Raw genomic sequence first — 21,570 nt, 5'->3', positions numbered from 1 at the left:
GGGAAAACTTCCCAGTTCTGTTGTGTCTGCTAGAGATTTTCTGTTGTTGGCCACAGTGGGAGCTATGGATGCTTGGTGAGGCTGGGAACTGAGTAGTTACCCAGGACCCAAAAGGGCATGTTGATTACTTGCTTCAAAACACCAAATCTTGCAAAATACAGCCCATTAACTTGGCTGCTTTGAGAGTGAGAGCCTCATAAAGGCAGATTGGTGGCCAGGAGAAGGGATGAGCCTCCCTTGAGGAAGGGGTGAAGGCAGAGGTAAGATGGGGCTCTGAGCACCGACGCAGAGACGTGTTCTTGTAAATGCTTGCCTTAACTCCAGGATGCTTTCCATTTGCAGGCCGCTTACGATGGACTTTTAGCACTTTGGCAGTTTGATAACTCTGATTCAGGTAAGCAGAGAGAAAAATGTGTTTTAAACCTGCCATTGTTTTACACCAGAGGACGCTGATCTCCTTGTGTGTCTCTTGTTTCTGTTGTAGATACGAGCTTCTCCAGATCCGAAGACATGGATGGAACCACTGATGGCCTCTGCCAGGATTCCAGCCTCGCCAAGAGGCTGACCTGTGGTTTCTGCAGGAGGGTTTTCCAGCATGCTGAAGAGCTGAAGGAGCACATCCATGAACATGCCTTCTCCATGCTTTTCCCATTGGACTTGGTTGACTGCCCCCGGCCGGGCCTCACTGACAGAGTGCTTCCCAATCCGCTCTCCCGCTTCCAGTGCTCCCAGTGCCCTGCCACCTTCACTCTGAAATCCAACATGGATCGGCACGAGAAGTCCATCCACTTCCATTGTAAGAAGATGCAGTGTCCTAACTGTGCCAAGCTGTTTCGAGACAAGACAGACTGAAACAGGCACCTTATGCCTGTGCACTCGGGTGCTTGTGTCTGTCTCTCCTGTGGCCAGGGCTTTGGTACACGGAAGAGCCTCAGTAGCCACATGAAAGTGTTACCCAGGCTCTGCCCTGCTGCATGGGCTCAGGCTTTGGGGCAGTGTAGGACAAACTGAGGATCCTGAGGACACGTAGCTGCTATTGTGTGTGTGAGACACTTAAACTAGGAAAAGCAACTTGATCCATTGTTCTGCTGCAAATAAACCTACCACAGGTGTCATATTAGAGAGTAACTCCCCAAAGATGAGTAGGGGATAACAGGCTGGGTCCAGGCCCTGTGTAACTGCAGCCATGGTGTGATTTGTGTGCAAAGATGACTCGGGTCAGCCCATGTAATGGGCACTTTGGCTCTTTTACCGGTGTGATCATACTGTGTGCTTGCTTATATGACCTCAAACTTCTCGTGAGTAGATCTCAAAGTGCTTTATAAAAGAAATGGTGATGTTTTCCTTGTATTCCCTGGGAAAATAACATACCTCAGCTTGTTAGCAGTAGACTTAACAATAGAATTCAGTCTGCTGAGTTCTGGTCTAGTGCTGTATCCATTAGACAAGCCAGACAACTGATCTGGAGATGGGGAGCTGTGGCAGTGCTGGGGTGCGCAGCCTTCTAAGCTTTGTAGAAAGTCTGGGTTTCTGTGCATTGAACAGGGAAAACCACGCTGCCTGTTCACATGTGCAACAGGGGACATGATTTGGGCTTGAGGACTGTCTCAAGGCTTGTGTATTTATTGGTACTATCTCTCCTAAGAGATACACTGGCGTGTGGCTGTGGTTTCTGTCATGTAAGTTAGCCAGACTGCGACGTTGAAACTGAGAAGAGCAGATCTAATGTAACTTAGGGTGTGCATACAAAATCAGTCACCAGAGGGTACTCTTACTGTAATGCCTTTTTTATTACATGAAAATCAGGTATTTTTATAAAAGATTAACCATTTCTGTATCTCTTGCTATATATTGGCATGCAAACCGGGATTATAGTAACTGTGAAAGTAGTGTAATGAAGTGTGGTGCTTCCCAGCTGCTCCGAGTACAGCGCTGCCTGTCAGCAGCTTGAGCTTCAGCATTGTAGGATTGATTCCTTAACATGGGAGAGGGCGAGAGGGTGAAAGCAGCTTCTCCACGTGAGCTTTGGAGGTGTTCAGGAAGGATCTTGCTCCTGATGTCGCTGCATCTCGGGGAGACCAGAACGAGCAACACTTGCTTATGCACAAGGTGGACTTGAGAGTTTCTTGCCAAGCTGTTTCCCATAGAGAGATCCTGGATCCTGCTGCCCTTGTGCTTGTGGAGAGGGAACAGGTCTGGTGTGGCTCTGCCCTGCCCATTCCTGCTGGGAGCCAGAGCTCTGGGAGACATCTCCGTGCCACATCAGGGCCTGTGGGTTGGGAAGCCGGAGTTTCCTTGCTTGGCTTAGTTCTTACTCCCTTCTCTAAAGCACTTTCCCCTCACAATCTCAGGATCTGGTTACGGTTGGGATGTCCATGCCAGTTTTTTCCTGCATGTCGTGGTTAAACCTGGCGTGTGGAGCCGCTTGTCCCACTCGCTGTGGTCCACACTGTGTTGGGTAGTGTTGAGTAGCACCGGCATGGCCTGGGGCTGCAGGAGGGAGGTCACACATATCCCCTCGTGACTCCCCTCCATCAGTTTACAGCTTCCTTACCTTGTCTAGACTCTGCAGGAAGAGGTTTATAGAGATCCTGGGGACTGTGTTTGTGTGGCCTGTCCCTAATATCTGTGATAGACGAGACTGGAAACGTGTTTCTCATGTATAGCTTTGCATTGTAGAACTGAAGAAAGTGGGCTCCTTGCCTCTGGTTGTATAGACAAGGGGGTGTCAAATCCAGAGGAGAAGATAAAGCAACAGATTCTTTTTCTATAATATAAAAGAGGAAGAGTAAACCAGTGAGTAAATCTTGTACATAAGGCTATAGGTGTGAGTGGGGATGGTGAGGTATCTGCCAGAGCTTCCTCTGGGCATCAGGCCCCATTAAAGTACCTCCTTTGGGAGGTTCCTAAAGCAATGCAAGTGCAGAGCCGCTTGAAACCAGCCCTTCAGGAGTCTGCCTGATCACAGTGGGTGATCTTTACTGACAGGGAATAAGCTATTGCTTAGTGCTTTCCTTGGTGCCAGTATTGCAGCCCTGGCCCAGGTGCTTGCATTGATTTTTAGTAGTATTAGTATTTTCCCTGGCAAATGAGACCCTTGGGCTGTCTGTGCCATCTGCATCCCCTGGGGCCACTTTCAGCAGCTCCTATGGAGATGGCATGAAGGAAAGACTCAACTGTGTCAGGAAGGCTTCGAGGTCTACCCCTTTTCTAGCTCAGCAAAGCACAAGTGAAGGGGGGCAGAACAAGGTCCATCAAGCATGATGGAAGTTGGATGGGGCTTGGAGCAAGCTGCTCTAGTGGAAGGCATCCCTGCCCATGGCAGGGGGTTGGAATGAGCTTTAAGGGGTGTTATGTTTGTGGTCTGCTACTCCCAGCTATCTGCTACCTCCACAAATAAGTGTTAGAGGTTTAGATCTCAATACTTAAGATAATTCATTATAATAAGTATCACAGAGTTACTTGGCATTGTTACTTAGCATTCAGCAAGCGCTGGGCAACGTGCATTACAGACTGTTGCTGAATGTTTGTGTGTTGACGTGTTCAGGAGGTTGTCTGATGACAGTACTTGAAGTTCTTTAATAGCAGAAGTGCAATAATATAAGGATTAAAGCCACTGTAGAGGGTTGAGGGGTGAGATTGTGATTGATTTCACAGTGAACCAATTCAGCAGTGAAGTAGTACATAAGACCGACCTTTTGTAATCAGCATCTTCTGCTTTGCTCTCTTGCAGTCAACGAGTTCACAGTCATCAGGAAGAAGTTCAAGTGCCCCTACTGCAGTTTCTCAGCCATGCACCAGTGCATCCTGAAGAGACACATGCGATCCCACACGGGAGAGAGGCCCTATCCCTGCGAGATCTGCGGCAAGAAGTTCACGCGCCGGGAGCACATGAAGCGGCACACGTTGGTAAGAGCCCAGCACAGCCACTTATCACTTAGAGATAAGATAAAGGATAAGATGAAGATAAAAGGTGAGATAAAGGAGCTTCATGTGAGTGAGGGCTGTATTTCGTTTTCCCCTCCGGGGCTCCCCTAAAGGCTTCTGCAGCATCTTTTTTTCCCCACCATTCAAAGGCTGTGTTTTGCTGCCAGTTCATCCATAGGGAACCTTCATCTCCTCTCCTGTCACAGTCTAGGAAGCTTTAAAACACTCAGCAAGAATTCCAGGTAAAGCTACTGTGGTCTGGCAGTGCTGAATTGTCACCTTACTAAAGAGAGCTGCTCCAAACCAGGTAGGCTTGTGCCGCTGGCTGCTTGTCACAGCTCCTTCAGGAACAATGTTTTAAGCCAAACTCTAAGTATTTCTTAGGTAAGAATTAATTTGCCATCCTAAGGAGCTTGGTATAGAGGTGATACTGTGGAAGAGCAAATAGTTTCTATATAGTTAATGTCAGTAATGCACCCCAGCAAGCTCTGGTGCCCCTCTGAGTAAGGTCGTAGGGAAAATCTGGGCTATTTGAAATACTGAGGATGGTGGCTATGAGGTCCTAACGCAGTGAGGTATTAAAAATAGAGTGTTGACAGGTAGTAACTAAGAATTGATTTGTTGAGGTCATTTAAGTAACTTTATCCGTATTTCTATTATGTGTATCATATTTATAGTATCTGATAAAATTTGAGTGTAAAGAATAATGCACTGGAGGAGGTGCTTGGAGTAATTCCTGTTTCCCTGCTTGTAACTCTCAAGAAGCCCCAAAGAACTTTTAGTTCCCTCATCCCAGTCCTGAAGGCATGTGCATCCCCTTGTGTGCCTTCCTGCAAAGGCAGTTGAACAGCAGTAACACAACTTACAGAACAACAGATGGGTTTGGGTGGGGAGGGACCATAAAGCTCCTCCAACTCCAAGTCCTGCCATGGGCAGGGACCCCTTCCACTGGAGCAGCTTGCTCCAAGCCCCTGTGTCCAACCTGGCCTTGAACACTGCCAGGGATGGGGCAGCCACAGCTTCTCTGGGCACCCTGTGCCAGCGCCTCAGCATCCTCACAGGGAAGAGCTTCTGCCTGAGAGCTCATCTCAGTCTCCCCTCTGGCAGGTTAAAGCCATTCCCCTTGGCCTGCCCCTACAGGCCCTTGTCCAAAGGCCCCTCTCCATGCAGAGCTTGCCAAGCAGCAGTGCTGCCCATTGCAGTTATCCCCTTCCTTGCACAGGGGTGGACAAGGGGCTGATGTGCCAAGTTGCCGTGGTGTTATTTCTGAGAACTTCCCTTTATTCCTTTCCAGTCCTTTAGCATGTTGTCAGCACAGTGTGTTCCCCTCTCTCCCTGGGAATATCAGTATTTAGTCAGAATATGGTCTTTCTAATGCCATTGTCAGACACTGAAGGACAAACACCATTCCTGTGTTTAACACTAATTTGGTGATAAGGGAAATAAGAGTAATCTCTGCTCAGCAGCATCCAGGAATATATTCACTTTGAATATGCCAACCAAACTGTCAGGGTTGGAAGAGAGGAGAGAGGTGCTCAGGTTTTTAACAGGTATTTTAATTACATGTCATTTTAGTACCTGTTTTATCATTTCTTTTTTGTACCCGTGACCACTTTCTGTAGCCCTGTTCAGCTTTTGATGCCTGAAAGTCATTCTTCTGGCAGTTAAAACGAGTGATACCTATAGATCCTGTTGGATGCCTCAGAGCAGCCCTGTCCAGCTGCCTTTAAAAACCTTAGACATAGGGCTTTAAAAAGAAATGAAACACAATGGCTGTGCTTGATGCAGTTGAAGAACACATCATGGGGACTAGCTCAGGGCACAGAGAGCCTGAGGCCGGAGCACATCACAAGAGCATCCAGGCTTTGAACACGGTTGGGACCAGTGTCATGCAAAGCCTGAGCCAGTGGCCTGTGGTTGTGAGGGCTGAAGGGGGCAAGATGGGTCAGTTTGTCCTCTTCTAAATAGCTTTAGCTCAGCTGGGTGCTGTGGATGAGCACAGGGTTATGCAGAATCCAGTTGTGAGAGCAGGTGATCCCATGTGGAGGCAGGAGCAGGGAACTGGCCTCACCGGGCTGCTGGCTTAGGATGAAAGGAAGGATTTTTCCACACAAGCTGTGTAGAACCAGGAAAACCTTTCCTATGGGCTGCTGTGGGCATGAAAAGAAGAAATGAGATAAAGAAAGGGTTAGGTACTGGGGATACATGGCCCAGAGGCTCTGGGACTGATGGTGATGCTCAGTGTCCAAAGCACTGGACAGTGTGATACAAGGCGGATCCGTCTTTGTTTCTATACCACTTCCCAAAGGATCTCCTGTGGATCAGGGGTAGGGCAGTTACTGAGGCGAGCTCCTGGGCTGCCCCAGCGTGCTGTTACTATATTAAAAATATAAAGAATATATATGTAAAGAGAAACTATACATGTCTCTAATGTAAGGTATATTGGCCAGCCCTGAAGTAGTCAGACAGTTGGACCAGATGATTGTTGTAGGTCCCTTCCAACTGAGCTATATGTAAGTAAAATGAATCTTTATATGTATTTTATATGTGGTTTATTATACACATATATATATATATATGAAAGTACCTGATGAGACTCCTTGTGTTGGAATTCAGGCATTCTCACTGCACTGCTTGGCTGTTTCCTTAGGGAGAAGGGCATGTGAACATTTTAAGCAAGCTCCTGGCCTTCCACAAAAGGAAGGCAGCAGTGGATTCCACCTTTGCTGAGGTGGTTTTGTGCTTCTCAAAGTATGCAGTTTTGGTCATTGTGTCGTGGAGTTTGACTCTTGAAGGGATCTCTGGTATCCTGCAGAGATTTTCCCACTTAGCACTGATTCCCTGCGATAACTCCGTGTGCCTGTGATTCTTGGGCATGGAATGCAGCGTGATTTATGGATCAGAAACATTTGTGACAGGCCATTTTTCAGCCACCAGAGTAGTCAGAAGTGAGGTTAGGAGTGCATTTAGCTGCAGTTTTGGACAGATACAGGATGCATTCCCAGTGCTCCTGCTCTTTGGTTATCGGTAGCAGTGGGATCAGGAGGGAGACCGTGGAGTTAATGTGATGTTGACACGTTTGATTGTGAGCTGCTCTGCTCTGGTCTGCAGAGAACTGGTGCTTGGGGTGGGGTGTACTGGGGGGCTGAGGGACCTGGGGGTGGGGGTAGTTTGGAGAAGAGAAGGCTCAGGGGGAACCTTATCACTCCCTACAAGTGCCTGACAGGAGGATGGAGCCAGGAGGGGCTGGGCTCTGCTCCCAAGGAACAAGGGATGGGACAAGAGGAAACGGCCTCGAGCTGCACCAGGGCAGGTTTAGATGGAGCTGAGGAACAATTCCTTCCCCAAAGGGTGCTCAGGGCAGTGCTGGAGTCACCGTTCCTGGAGGTGTTCACACACGGTGGAGCCGAGGCCCTCAGTGCCATTGGTTAGTGGTGGCCTCGGCACTGATGGGCAACGGTTGGACTGGATGAGCTTAAAGGTCTTTTCCGAGCTGGTTTGCTTCCACGCTAACAGTTGTGGTGATTCTCCTTCGCCAGGTCCACAGCAAAGACAAGAAGTACGTGTGCAAGGTGTGCAACCGAGTGTTCATGTCCGCGGCCAGCGTGGGGATAAAGCACGGCTCCCGCCGCCACGGCGTCTGTGCCGACTGCTCTGGCCGAGGCATAGCCGCTCACCTGGACCACAACGGGGGAGAAGGCTCTCCAGACGAGTGCTACCCCGGCGAAGGGCAGTACATGGAAGACCCGGACGACATCAAAGTGGAAGGAGACGAGGAGATGGGAGACGACGACGACATCAAGTGGAAGGACGACGTGGGAATGTCGCAGGATGATGTGATTTTAGATGACGACAAGGACGTCGACTCTCCGCAGGAGCAGGACCACTCTGGGGAGAACGACAAGGATTTTACCTGGATTTCTTAGGGATTCCTTTGTTTGTTTGGGGTTTTTTTTTTTGTTCCGCTCTCTTGTTTGTAGGGGGAGGGAGGGTGGGAAGGAAGGAGTGTGTCGGAAAAGAAACTTAAGTAGCCTTGTTGTCGTCCATGTGTGCAAAATAACTCTCGTGTTTTCTAAACCGGTCCTTCTCTGTCCCGCTCCGATACTGTCTTAGCAGGGTCGCTCCCAGTGGCACCACTGACTTTGCCTTCCCCCTTCTCCCTCCACCACCAGCCCCGGCCGCAGCCGTCGGGTTGATGAGGTTGAGGGTGCGAGCACTGCGTGATGGGAGCCTGGGTGAAGCACGAGTCCTCCCTCCCTTCCCACCCTGACCCTGTGTGGGGAGAGCTCTGTGTCCAAAGCAGGTTGTTTTCGTGGTGGTTGGGTTTTTGTTTCTTTCCTCTATTCTGTTTAACACCTTGTCTGTGTGCTGAATCCCAGCAGCAGTGGGATTACAAGCTGGTGTTGGGAAAGCAGGTTGATGGATGTGTTGGAGGGCTTCCCTTGGTGATACAGGCCTTTTGGCAAAGGTGTTGGAAGAGAGTTTTAATTGTTTTTTTATGGAGCCAAATAGATCAAAAGGCAAGTCAGATTAGAGCCTTACGGAGTCTTCTCTTGGACTCTCAGCTTCCAAAAGAGTCACCATCAAACAGAGGAAGATGATGACGTTTCTTGGACCTACTGGTGTCATGCCCACGTCCTGTCTTCCAGCCTTGGTTATCCACAGGCGCTGCAATGCATGTTGGTGCTCCCAGAAGCACCCTTTGCTGTAAAGGACACAGGTAATTCTCTACCTGTTGTTCTTTCCCTTTGCTCAGCTGCCTTTTCTCAGATATATGCAAACCACAGCAAAAACATTGGGCAAAGTGCAGGAGGAGCTGGGAAAGGCCGAGGTGAGGAGATCCCAGCTGGGTGGAAATCCTGCTGCTCCCATCCTGTAGGTGTTAATGGGGGCAGGATGTCACCTGGGTACATCGGTCTTCTCCCCCCAGTTCCCATGCATGACGAGTAGGCAGGACTCCTACTGAGCTTCAGCTGCACTGGTTCTGTGTAAAGTTTCAAATAAACCTAATTTATTTTACCTAAGAGCCAGGTTTCTCTCCCAGCATCTCCAAAGAGACTCTGGGACTCCTCCAGCTGGTTGGATTCTACCTTGTTCATGCCTTCTCCCAGCTCCACCTAACTGACAGCAGCAGTGCACGTTGGAAGTGTCTCGCTCCTGAGCAGAAGCTGGTTTTTACCCTTCACCTCTTTGCTTCTGGTGCTTTTTGAGCTGACGACCTCACTCTTTTCCTTGCCACGGAGCAGTTGTACACCCTGCCTGTGACGGTGGTTCTGGCCCAGAAGACAACCCGTTACCAGAAAGCCAAATGACTTAACGGTGCTATTTTCCCCCCGTGGTGGGACAGGTGATCCCAGTGGGATGGAGAATGTTCTTGCAGGTCTGGTGGTCCGTAGTGAAAAGCCTGGTTCCATCCAGTGATGGAAATACCCAGTGTCTTGTACAGTAAACCCCAGTTAAAGCAAACAGTCTGGAAGGACTGCAGCCACTCGGTGCCGGGATTTGATGGAGTGTGGTGGGAACCTCAATCCTGGCACCTGCAGTAGCTGGTTCTTCATTCACTCCCTGATCTCAGGCACATCCTGGGTTTGTGGCATTTATTCCTCTCTCTGCTCCTCAGTTCCTGGCAGAATTCCCTTTATGGGGAATCTCCAGCAGCTCCTGAGCTGTTGCTTCGGGTGCCCGCTGGGGATTCGGAAACACGGATCTTCCCTGGAATCCTCTTTGGGCTCCATGCGGCCACGTGAGCACCGTGTGCTGCTGCTGCTCCTTAGGATTGAAGGAGCGAAGTGGGACTTGTTGCTTTTGGGCAGGGAGAAGGGATCACCCTCCTCTTTAAGCACTCACAGAGCAGAAGGGTCACGCTGAAACATCTTTATTAAGCAGTTAACCCCCTCCCATAGCTGAAGGGACATAAACACCCCAGAACGTGACGACTGGACCCCTGGATGCTGCTTTTCCAGCAGCTGGGGGGGTCCCAGAGCGAGGTTGCTGGTTCCTCACCCTGACTTTGGCCTCTCATTGTGTGAGCTCTCTATTTATTGGCATTTATCCTGTAAATATGGGGGGTCTCGGAGGTCCTGAACTCGCAGCCTTACCTGTAACACGTAGACAAATACATACAGTGCTTCACAGATAGCTGTAGCTTTGCTCTTCCTGCGTGCAAATCTATTTAACCATCCATTTTAACCCCAAACCCATTCAGATTCCCTTGGGTTTCTGTGACATTCCATCTCGGCCATCTCCTCCCACGCTGGTGTGTGGATCTGCTGGCATACCCTCCGAGGAGGAGCAGGAGATGTTGGTCTGAGCCTTCCTCTTCCTCACCCTTGGGTTTTGTCAGCAGAATTCTGGAGCACTTCACTTTGGGATTCCTTTGGAGATACTTCTGTTCTCTTTCCTTTGTGTTATTTGAAGGGTGGGCAGTAAACCAAGTGGCTTGGGAAGCGTTTCCCAGTGGTGCCCCTTGGGAAATGGCATCCTCTTTGAGCTGGCGATGCAAAGAACGTATCAAAATGGAGAGAAAACCAGAAAATCCACTCTAAAAGCTGACTCTGACCGTGTCACCACCATGCTCTGTATGACTAACATCGACTGCATAGACCAACCCAACCCATCTGCCACCCCGCGTCTGTCTGAAGCGCTCTGGTTTGATGGAGGTGGCTGCTATGGAAGTGCAGGAATTAGTCTGGAACCAGCCACGCTCCGTTGGGCTCAAACCCAGGGAATTTGGGCTTTTCCCCTTCCTTTTTTTAATGCTGGAACTTTATACGACTTCACCCCTTGTTCCACGTGGCCCCTCTCGGGATCTGCTGCCTATGCAAGTGTCTTCTGCCCTTGGAGAAGAGCAGTTCTGCCTGTTGCAGCCAACACTAGCTCCAGTAACCTCTGGCTCTTTGTATTTCCCTTCAGGGCTTTGTATACTTCACGGAGGGTCCCCTTTTTTAGGTTTTTCTAACTATTGATGTGTGTGTATAGGACTTTACAGGTTGGGTTTCAAAAGGAAGGATTCCCCTTTCCGGGTAAAGCAATTGAAACGCTTTGGGTCTCGATAACTCGCAGCTGAGGGGGTTCTTGATGTATCTGTACCCAGCCTCGATGCTCCTCCCTGGGTGTCCTCCCTGGTCCTCGTTTGGTTTCTACTCTGTGAGTACAAGGCGTGTTCCAGCCGCCCTTCACCACCCTCTCACACACAACAGGGTGCGAGCGACACCCTCCCGCCCCAGCCCCACCGAAACCCCACGGGGAACGCGCTGAGGGCCATGGGGTTTGGTGGTGGGCGTGCAAGGAGAACAAGCGGAGGGGCTCCTTGTGTTCATTGGCATGGGATGGTTTGCGTTGAAGGGACCTTAAAGCCGTTCCCCTGGTCCCATCCCTCCCTTGTAAAGCTCTGTCCGTTTTGTTGCCAAAAAGTCACAAATAACCCATTTTCGGGTATATTTTAAGGTCACCCCAAAGCCCCGTGGCTGTGGTGGGATGGGTCAGAGCAGGGCTGCAGAGTGCCCGTCCCCCTGCCTTCTATTGCCCTTCTCCCTTGCTTGCCATCAAAACCTTCTGGTTTGGAGCACAGAAGGAATCTTCTCCATGCACAAGGAAACCCCCTCCGGCCTCGGGTCCTGCTTTAGCTCTCCCACCTTTAAATACTCCTCTTTCCCACTGCTAAAGCCACGTCCTGCTGGGGTTTTGGGTTCATGTCCCTTCCCCCTTGAGCGAAGAAACTCCCTAAAACTCCATGCAAAAACTGGAATCCTTTGCAATAGGAGAGAGAATGAAGCCTCATTTGAGCTCCTCTTGGGACACATCAGCTCCTGCAGAAGCCATACTTCATGGGTCGCTATTCCCTACGTTCTCTCGTTTGGAATCCCCCGCAGTCCCGCCTAGTCAAGAGTGCTGTGTGTATGCTCTCAGATAGAGGTATTTATTTTGCAACGTGCTTTAAACCTGTCTAGAAAATAAAGCTAAAAAGAAATGGAGAAAAAAAAAAAGAACAATCCCAGGACAGAGTTTGAAGATTGATGATGATTATTAATTATTATTATTATTATTATTATTTTTTGGCTGGGAATATTCTATATTATACTGACTTTATATTAATTATTATCAACCTGTGTTTGTATTGAAGATGTGTTTCATATCCCAGGGAGGTGCAGGAGGAGGGTTTGGGGTATCCAGGAGTTCCGGTGGGAGGCCCTGGCTGTGTTGTTCTGATGCTGTACATGTAGTTCAGGTCAATGCCGACCTTCTTTTCTAGTTGCTCTCCGGGTTGGGCATGCCGGAGCGTTCCTCTGGGCAGGAATTCCTTTTGTGATGGGGTTTAGGTTTAGGCATCCTTGCAAAGATCAATCCGTTTCAATAAATCGGGATAATTGCTGCTACACTTCCCGCATGGCTTTGGGGTTCATTGCTCGATGGCAGTACCGTTCCTCCTCGTTGCGGGGACGGTTGGGGTGATGGTGGTGCATGCAGGGCCAGCAGCCACGTGTAAGGGATGAGCACCCTGGGGCTGTTTGGGGCTGGGGGTGATGTTGCTTGGCCTGGCCCTTTCCTGTGCCCAGAGCTGTTGGAGCGAGGCCATAGGAGCTGCTGCGAGGGCTGGAGCAGCTCTGCTCTGGAGCTGGGCTGGGGCAGCCTGGACAAGAGAAGGCTCCTGAAGGGGAGAGCTTAGAGCAGCTCCAGTGCCTGAAGGGGCTGCAGGAAACCTGGAGAGGGGCTTGGGACAAGGGATGTAGGGACAGGCCAAGGGGAATGGCTTTAACCTGCCCCAGGGGACAGGGCTTGGGAGCAACCTGCTCTAGTGGAAGGGTGGGATGAGCTTGGAAGCGGATGCACTTGATGGTCCCTTCCACCCCAAACTCCTCTGTGATGCTGGGATCTTTCTATGACCCCCACTCCCGAGGGGCCCAGGGCTGCCCCCCCCCCCCCCATGCAGAGCCCCACTCAACCACAGCAATCAGGAAGAAGAATCCTTAAAAAAGAATCCAAACATTTATTGTTTTCCTTCGGGATCTGATGCATCCCAGCCCTGGGGCTGGGGGGGGCCCAGCCTGGCACAGCACCAGCCCATAGGGCTGATGTGGTCCGACCCCCCCCCCCCCCCCCTTGCAATGGGGAGACCCTGCAATACGGGGGTCCCAATGCAATGGGGACCTGCCCTGGGCTGGCTGCACACCCATCCCTATCCTCATCCTCATCCCACCCATCCTTGCACAGGGAAGGGGCTGGGCCAAACCCAGCCCTGAACCTGTGAGCGTGATGGGATGAGAGGGGAGAAAAGGGGGTTTGGGGGGGGGGATAAAAAGGGGTTTTGGGGGGGTGGGGGTGGAATGGGGTTTGAAGGGAATAAAGGCCCTTAAAACCCACCCAGGTTTGGAGGCCTCTGCAGGCACTGCCCTGGGAGGGAGTTCTTTAAAAATAGGAATTTTCATATATTTTATTTAAAAAATAAAAACACACGAAAAGGAACAAAAACCCAAAATTAATAAAAATGAGAGGAAAAAAAATAAAAACCGGGGGGGGGGGAGGGAAGGGAAGGGAAGGGGGGGGAAAACCCAATAAAAAGCCACCTCTTTGTGCAGTTTGGCTTAGTGCAAATGGGCGCGTTCCTGCAGGCACTTCCCGGAGCATCGCCCCGGCTCCCCCAGACGGAAGAGAGAGAAACGGGGATACAAAGAGGAAAAACCCCTTTTTGGGGGGGGGGGGGGGGGGGGGGCAGGCGCCCACCTCTGCCCCGGGCACTGGGGGTGCCCCCCTGAGGAGCAGGTTGGGGGGCAGGAACAGGCAACAGGCGCACACGCACACCCCCCCCCTTCCTCCTTTACTGAGCCCCCCCATGGGTGCAGGCACAGCTTATCCGAGCCATGGGCAGCCCCCAGGATGGGGGGGTCCCCAAAAGCAGCCGGCAGCTCCCCCCCCCCTCCAACCACAGTGCTGGCATAGGGGAGGGGGGGCACGTTTAGCTTATCTTCCAAAGGAACAACGGGGGGACAAGCTCCGTGTGCATAAAGCTTTTGGGGGGGGGGGGGCCGTTCCCTGAGTCCGGGGGGACCCCGGGGTGGCGTTTTTGGGGGGGGGGGGGGGCGCGAAGGCACCTCGAGTGCAAAATGTGCAAGAAGGAGGGGATGCTGCAGCCCCGGTGGCCCCGGTGGCTCCGGTTCAGTCGAGGAAGCGCTGGCAAGCCTTCTTCCAGCGGCACGCCGTGCACCACAGCTCCCGGTTCTCCATGCCGTACACCTTGCGGCACTTCTTGGCCTCCCCCCGCGGCCTCCTGTGGGGCACAGGGGCCACGTTATGGGGTTGGGGACGCGCTCAACGGGGGCACGAAGGGGACGGGGAGGCGATGCCGGTGCTCACCTGGGCGCAGCGGGCGGCTTGGGTGGCGGTGGGGCGGGCGCTGGCGGGGGTACCGGTGGCCGCGGGGATACGGGGCAGCCCTGTGGGGAGAGGAGCCGGCCGTGGGTCAGCACCGGGGGATGGCGATGGGGTCCCTCCCAGCAGCCCCGTGTGTCCCCATCCCGTCCCCTGCTCACCTGGTACGCGTGGTCAGTGTGGACGTGGCACAGGCCGGGGGGCTGCGGGGGGCTGCGGGGGGAGCCCAGCGCCAGGTCCGGGCTCGGCAGCAGCACCGGGGGCACCGGTCCCTGCGCCTCGGGGCCAGGGAAGGCGGGGGGCACGGAGGAGGTGGGGGACACCGGGGTGAGGCTGGAGAGCCCGTCCGTCAGCGACTCCACGTCCACGTCCAGCTCCGTGTAGTAGAAATCCTCCTCGCCGTCGCTCTGCTCCAGGTCGGGTTTACGGCTGTGGGGAGAGAGGGGAATGGTTGGGGGGGGGGGGGGGGTCTTAGGGAGGGGTTTGGGGTACCTGGGGGGACCCCGTGCGCTCACCCAAGGTGCGCGGTTCGGATGTGCTTCTGCATCCCTGAGGAGCTGCTGAGGACTTTGCCGCAGCTCTTCCACAAGCACTTGAACATCACCTTGGTGGAGTTCTGCAGGAGAGAGGCGTCAGGACGGCAGCCCCCTCCCCAGCGTCATCCCCATTGATACCCCCAACCCCAGCCTCATCCCGAACCCCGTCATCCCCAGCCTCATCCCCACCACCATTCCCCTCTGCATCCTCTTCTTCATTCCCATCCTCAGCATCTCCAAACTCATCCCCATCATTATCCTCATCCCCAACTCCACCACCATCCCCAACGTTATCCCCATCCCCAACATCCCGTCATCCCCAGCCTCATTCCCTCCATTATCCCCATCCCCAACCGCATCCTCTTCTTCCTCCCCATCATCTCCAAACTCATCCCCATCATTATCCTCATCCCCAACTCCAACACCATCCCCAACATTATCCCATCCCCAACAACATCCTGTCATCCCCAACCTCATCCTCACCATCATCCCCATCCCCAACCGCATCCTCCTCTTCCTCCCCATCCTCTTCCTCCCCACACTCATCCCTCCATCATCCCCATCCCCAACCGAATCCTCCTCTTCCTCCCCATCCTCTTCCTCCCCACACTCATCCCTCCATCATCCCCATCCCCAACCGCATCCTCCTCTTCCTCCCCATCCTCTTCCTCCCCACCCTCATCCCTCCCTCATCCCCACCTTCCTCTTCCTCGGGACGGGCTCTCCGAACACAAAGTGGGTGCCATTGGGCTCGTCGGGTCCCTCGTCGGGCAGCGGCGCGGGCAGGAAGGTGCTGGGGACGTGGCTGGAGAGCGGAGGGGACGGCGTGGATGGGGTGGAGCGGTCGCTGGCCGGGTCCCAGCTCCAGTCCCCGCTGGTGTTGCTGCTGCTGCTGCAGCTGGAGGACATGGCCGGAGCCTCCTTCCAGACCTCACCGCCGGGCTCTGGTGGGGAGGAGGAGGAGGAGGAAGGTCAGAACCTGCCGCGGGGACGCGTGTCCAGGGATGGGGCACGGGGGAACGCTCTTACCTGGTGCAGGGGCGGCCGGAGGGTGCCCGAGCACCAGGGGGCTGGCGGAGAGGCTGGTGAGCACCGCGGCTGCCATCACCTCGTCGATGCCGGCCTTGCCCGAGAGCTTCCTGCCAGTGACAGCAAAGAGGGGCTGAGGTGAGGATGGACGAGGCCCTGGGAGCCTTCATCCCCCCCCGTCACCCACCGAGGTGCCGGGAACCCCTACCCTGACTCAATGCCTCTCCTGTAGTGAGGGGCCCAGAGCTGGGCACAGCATTCGAGGCACGGCCTCACCAGTGCCCAGTGCAGGGGAACATGGGTGGCACTGGGTTGCACCATGCCGGGAGCATCACTATGAGCAAAGGCACCCATGGGTGCCCTGGAGCACCCTGAGATGCTGTGGATGATGATGCCAGGCATCATTACAGCAGCTTGGCTGGGAACACCATTGGGCAGTGGTACAGGCAGTGGTACAGGCAGCCAAATCACTGCTGTTCACCACACCAGAGTGGAGGAACCCTCCGTGCCCATGGGTACCACTGCACCAGAGGGCACCGGTACCTGCATCCTGGTGCTGAGCCGGGGCCAAACAACTTCCTGAGGTGGAAAATAACTATGAAAACTGGAATTAAAGAGAAAAAGCTCCGGGGCCGCTTTGCAGCCTTTGGTGCCACGGGGATGGGTAAATACAGCACTGGAGGGCAGTGATGCCCAATGAACCCCAAGTGCTGGTGCCAGAGCCAGAACTGCTCCAGGGCTCATGTACGGCACCGGATCCTTCTCCCCACAGCCGGTCACAGCCAGAGCCCCGGTGCTGCTGCCCCGGGCCAGGCGGTCCCAACCAGAGCCCCTGTGCTGCAGACAGCGACCAAAGTCCTCCTGCAGCCGGTGTGAAACCTGCCGGGGCACAGGCGGCTCGGGCAGGGTGTTCCCGGTCACCGTTACCCGTCCCCGTGGTGCCATGGTCCTACCTGTGCCGCGGCACCGGGATGTAGGCAGAATGCAGCGCCAGGCACCGCTCCAGCCCCGCGTCCAGCACCCGCAGCATCGCCTCCTGGCTGCCGGGCTCCAGCCACCCCCCGGCCCCCGCCGGCAGCCCCCGAGCACCGCAGGGATGAGCAGCCTGGGAGGGGGGGGGAGAGATGGTGGTGTCAGTGTGGATCCCATGGGATCGATCCCGTGGGAATCCCGACAACGGGACGGGGAGGGAGCCAGGACCCTGCTGGCCACTCAGTGGTTGCCTATGGGGTAGGCCCCACTAGGTTGGAGCTCCACAGAGGTGAGAGCAGGGAGGGATCCGGCCAGTGGATCCCTCCATAGGGAGATCCCTATGGACACAGCGGGGATCCAGCGGGATAGCCACAGAGCCAGGAGAAGACCTGACACCCTCCGGCATCCAGCCCTAAGGTGGCAGCATCCAGGTGCCCAGTGACAGCACCAAGTGGATCCCCCCGGGGCAGATCCAGCCGGGATTCACCGGCACCAAATCCCACCCTAAACGTGGGGTGCCCCCCCCCACCCCCCCTCCCGTTTACCCCCTCCCGGCGCCATTTTAACGGAGGGAAACTTTCGGGCGGGCGCTGTCAGCTGTCACCGCCCCCCCACCCCCCGCCCTCCGCCTTCCTCCCCGCTTCCCACCCCGGTCCCCGCCGCCGCCGCCTCCTCCCCCGGTACCTTCGGGGCGGCGCCGCCTCCGCCGGGCTCGGGCAGGGGCAGAGCGGGAGGCTCTCGGCGGCGGCGGCGGGCGGCGGGCGCTAGGACCGCCCGAGGGGGCTCCATGCGGGGAAGCGGCGGCAGCACCGGCGGCCGCGGCCCGGCCCCGGGGGAGCGCTGGCCCGGTGTCGGCGCCGGCTCTCAGGCCACGCCCACCGACCTCATCGCTATTGGTCAGCTCGACCCCGCCGCAGCCGCTCGGACCATTCTGATTGGCTCTTTCGAGATGTCAATTGGCGCGCCGGGACACGCCCCCCCGGCCCTGCCCCGGCCACGCCCCCGGCCCAGCGGCCATCTTCGCGCGCCCCGCCCTCCCGCCTGCGCGCGCTCAACCCCCGGGGGGGGGGGGGGGCACCCCAAAACCGGACCCCCCCCCAACCCCACCCCCCCAACCCCTCCTTTCCCCCTCCCCCCTTAGTGCTGGGACCGGACCCCATGAACCCGATCCCGCCCCCCCCCCCCCCCCCCCGCCAAAGTCCCCAAAAGTTGCAGGATGACCCCAAAAAGTCCTGATTTTAACCCAAATACCCCCCCCCCCCCCGAAATCCCGGGGCTCCCGTCAGCCTGGAGGGCACCATAAAACTCCTACGGCTCTGTCCAAGTTCTGGGGTTGAAACTGAACGGGTTATAACTGGGGGGGGGGGGAGGTTGTGCTCCCCCAAATTATAGGGCTGCTGATAAATTATAGGGGTTCGCCGCAAGTTATGGGGCTCCCACAAAGTTACGCACCCCGAAAGTTGTAGGGGACCCCCCTAAAGGTTTATACCCACTGCAGTTGGCTGTAGGGCTCCCCATCAGCTATAGGCTCCCCCAGAACTTATGGTGTTTGCTGGGGGGGGGGGAATCGTCTCTATTTTGGGGTGCAAGAGCGGTTCCCAGGGGAAAGGGGTCCCCGGGCCTGCAGGGTTGGGTCGGTTCTGTCCAACAGGAAAGGAAGCTGCTAAAATCCACCCAAAACAGCAGGGCTGGGTTTGGGGTGCCCTGGGGGCATGGGGTGCACGGGGTACCGGGGTGCATGGAGCTCCCGGCGTGCACAGGGTGCCGTGGGTACCTGGGGGATATTGGGGTGCATGGGGTACATAGGGGTACACGGGTGCAGGGGGTACTAGGGTGCACGGGGTACCGGGATGCACAGGATGCCGTGGGTACCTGGGGGATACTGGGGTGCTTGGGGTACATAGGGGTGCATGGGGTACATAGGGGTGCGTGGAGTGCATAGGGGTGCATGGGGTGCATAGGGCTGCATGGGTTACAGGGATGCAGGGGGTACCGGGATGCACAGGGTGCCGTGGGTACCTGGGGAATATTGGGGTGCATGGGGTACATAGGGGTGCATGGGTGCAGTTGGTGCATGAGGTACATAGGGGTGCATGGGTGCAGGGGGTGCATTAGGGCTGCATGGGGTGCATAGGGGTGCATGGGTGCAGTTGGTGCATGGGTGCAGGGGGTGCATGGGGTACATAGGGGTGCATGGGTGTAGGGGGTGCATGGGGTACATAGGGGTGCATGGGTGCATGGGGTGCATTAGGGCTGCATGGGGTGCATGGGTGCAGTTGGTGCATGGGGTGCATAGGGGTGCATGGGTGCAGTTGGTGCATGGGTGCAGGGGGTGCATGGGGTACATAGGGGTGCATGGGGTACATAGGGGTGCATGGGTGCATGGGGTGCATTAGGGCTGCATGGGGTGCATAGGGGTGCATGGGTGCATGGGGTGCATTAGGGCTGCATGGGGTGCATAGGGCTGCATGGGTTAGAGGGGTGCAGAGGGTACCGCGGTGCAGGGGGATCCGTGCCCGGCACCCACCCGTGCTCAGGTCCCTGCCTGTGGCCCCGCTGCTGTTTGACCCCCCCCGCAGCCTGAAGGCCGGGACAGAGTCCATGCGGCTGCCCCGGCCGCTGGCCCCAGCCTGTCCCAGCCCGTCCCATCAGCCCAGGGCCCGTGACACGGGGTGGGGGGGTCCCGGGGCCATTGAAGTTGGGGGGGGGCTGGATCCCCGGTGTGGCAGCGGGGCAGGGGTCTCGTGGCTCTTGCCCGCCCTCGGGGTGGCCGGAGGAGCCCCCTCCGCCCTGCTCCCTGGGGCTTTCATAGCGAGAATAAGAGCCACAAGCAGGGAAAAAACCGAACTTCCCGGCCCGGGGACCGGGAGGCACCGGCGCGGCCACCCCCGGGGTGTCCGGATGAGGGGCAGCATCTGCAGCAAGCGGGGTACCCATGGGGGCCCGACCCTGCCCCGGGAGCACAAAGGGGCAGCCTTCATCCCCCATCCTTTGGCCCTGATTAATGGACCCCAACGGAGGCACCGAGGGAGCCCCGGGGCAGGCACAAGGCTCTGGTTCCCCCCCTCTCCCGGTTGTGACAAGCAGCCGTGGTGGGACGTGGTGGTGGCTCCTCGGCTCTGGTTTAATCGTTAACACCGAAGCGCTGAGCTGGCTCCGGTCTTGTGCAACCCCTGCGAGCGCCGAGCATCCTCGCCCATTGCACAAGGGCTCCGGTGCCACCAGGCAGACCCCATCCGCGGGCAGGGCGGCTCCAGCATCCCGGCCTGGCATCCCCGGGGATGCCCCTGTGGTACCCACATGCCCTGCCTGCATCCCGAGTGGTGCTGCCAATGGGGACGGAGCCTTGCCCATGCTGCCGGTCTCTCCTGAGCTGCCACTTGCCTGCTTATGGGGAATGGAGCTGGAGGGGGGATAGGGACATGTGGGGTGTGAAGATAACGTGGGGTAGGGGACTGTGGGGTCTGAAGCCATTCGTATGTGGAGTTGTATGGTTGTGGACCTGGTTTGGGCGCACAGCCCTGTGCTGGGTGCTGCCATGTACAGTGTGCAGAGCCGTATGGGATGGAGATCCTTATAGCACCCAGCCCTGTGCTGGGTGCTGCCATGTACAGTGTGCAGAGCCGTATGGGATGGAGATCCTTATAGCACCCAGCCCTGTGCTGGGTGCTGCCATGTACACTGTGCAGAGCCGTATGGGATGGAGATCCCTATAGCACCCAGCACCGTGCAGCACCGCGCACCACCCTGCAGAGCGCAGCACCGTACTGCGTGTGCCACCGTGCAGGATGCGCTGGGCTCCTCCTGCTCGCTCCCCCTTGCGGGAATGGCACCGTGCAGCACCGTCCCCTCATAGAACCACCCCCTTGTAGCCCTGTCCCCTCGCAGCACCTTCCCCTTGCACCATGACAGGGATCCTGCAGGATCAGGATGCAGAGGGATGCTCCCAACCCACCTAACCCAGACCTTCACAGCCAGACCACGAGACTCCAAGTGATGTTTTGGGATGGATCCTTCGTTCACCCCCCAGGCTTTGAGCCTTGTGCTGGGGCTCTGGACACGGTTTCCATCACCCAAGGACGGGGCAGTTGGTCTCTGATGTGAATGCGAGTCTGGCTGTCCCGAATCCCATGAATTATGGACAAGCAGGCAGCCCTGCCCATGGGGCTCCTCTGTTGGGGCAGGTTTGGGAGATGCTTTGGCCACTGAGAGCAGCAGCTTTCCCCAGCCTGGATGCAGCCTGATGCCGTGCCAAGCCTGCCTAACCCTGGTGCAGCAGCACAGTGGTACCCGCATCCAACCTCACCACCACAGGGCCCATCCTGTCTCGGGATGCTCAGGGCTGGTGCAGCCCAAACACGGCTCCCATGGGATTCAGACACTGCAGGAGCCCTCAAGAGCTGCGGGATGGGACGATGGAGACGGGGAGCAGGGCACGGATGCAGGCCGGGGAGCCCACGCAGCGGCTGAGGGCAGGAAGAGCGCGGCAGCATCGCAGCGGGCTCTATCAGTGCCCTGATCTGGCAGCGGCTGCGAGCAGCGCCGGGGCCGGGCCCTGCACCCCAACACCTGTGGTTTGGCACCGCCGCCGGCTCCAACGTCTGCAGCGGGGGCTGCCGAGAGCCTCGTGCTTGTGCTTCATCTCTGCGATGTGAGGGCAAAGCGGCTTCCTGCCTGCTGCAGGGCACGGCACAGCACGGCACAGCACGGCACAGCACGGCACAGCACAGCACGGCACAGC

At 56.0% G+C, this 21,570-nt stretch overlaps 2 protein-coding genes across 10 annotated transcripts in view; one reads left to right on the top strand and one right to left on the bottom strand.

Annotated features, from left to right (window-relative positions):
* ZBTB46 (zinc finger and BTB domain containing 46) overlaps nucleotides 1–9,650 on the top strand; it is a 45,049-nt gene extending 35,399 nt beyond the window's left edge. For 7 of the 9 annotated variants that reach the window (XM_061441593.1, XM_061441594.1, XM_061441592.1 and 4 more), the window contains 4 exons: nucleotides 343–394; nucleotides 485–796; nucleotides 3,734–3,909; nucleotides 7,467–8,887. In XM_061441593.1, coding sequence (XP_061297577.1) covers nucleotides 343–394; nucleotides 485–796; nucleotides 3,734–3,909; nucleotides 7,467–7,853 — 927 coding nt within the window. In that variant the 3' untranslated portion in view covers nucleotides 7,854–8,887. Of the gene's footprint in view, nucleotides 1–342; nucleotides 395–484; nucleotides 797–3,733; nucleotides 3,910–7,466; nucleotides 8,888–9,038 lie in introns of those variants that run through there. The other 2 variants (XR_009741301.1, XM_061441598.1) reach the window with 2 other exon arrangements.
* A 4,205-nt stretch (nucleotides 9,651–13,855) lies between these two features.
* On the bottom strand, nucleotides 13,856–17,646 carry SLC2A4RG (SLC2A4 regulator). The gene is made up of 8 exons (XM_061441383.1): nucleotides 17,514–17,646; nucleotides 16,811–16,962; nucleotides 15,858–15,967; nucleotides 15,528–15,772; nucleotides 14,808–14,908; nucleotides 14,454–14,721; nucleotides 14,278–14,357; nucleotides 13,856–14,191 (listed from the first exon to the last, which is right to left on the bottom strand). The coding sequence occupies exons 1-8, from the start codon at nucleotides 17,616–17,618 to the stop codon at nucleotides 14,080–14,082; spliced, it is 1,173 nt and encodes a 390-aa protein (XP_061297367.1). The 5' UTR covers nucleotides 17,619–17,646; the 3' UTR covers nucleotides 13,856–14,079.
* Nucleotides 17,647–21,570: the final 3,924 nt, after the last annotated feature.

The sequence above is a fragment of the Pezoporus flaviventris genome, unplaced genomic scaffold, assembly GCF_033815535.1.
Source record: "Pezoporus flaviventris isolate CSIRO_AGI_PZ_B2104156 unplaced genomic scaffold, CSIRO_AGI_Pfla_v1 ptg000213l, whole genome shotgun sequence".
In the NCBI taxonomy this organism is placed as follows: domain Eukaryota; kingdom Metazoa; phylum Chordata; class Aves; order Psittaciformes; family Psittacidae; genus Pezoporus; species Pezoporus flaviventris.
The sequence above is the reverse complement of the archived record's forward strand: the minus strand, read 5'-3'. Positions and strand labels throughout refer to the sequence as shown.

Coding starts and splice junctions, on each gene's coding strand:
- SLC2A4RG (XM_061441383.1), bottom strand. CDS start 17,618: ATGGAGCCCCCTCGGGCGGTCCTAGCGCCCGCCGCCCGCCGCCGCCGC. Junction 15,968..16,810: donor ATCCCGGTGCCGCGGCACAG/GTAGGACCATGG, acceptor TGTCACTGGCAG/GAAGCTCTCGGGCAAGGCCG. Junction 14,192..14,277: donor AAGCCGCCCGCTGCGCCCAG/GTGAGCACCGGC, acceptor TGTGCCCCACAG/GAGGCCGCGGGGGGAGGCCA.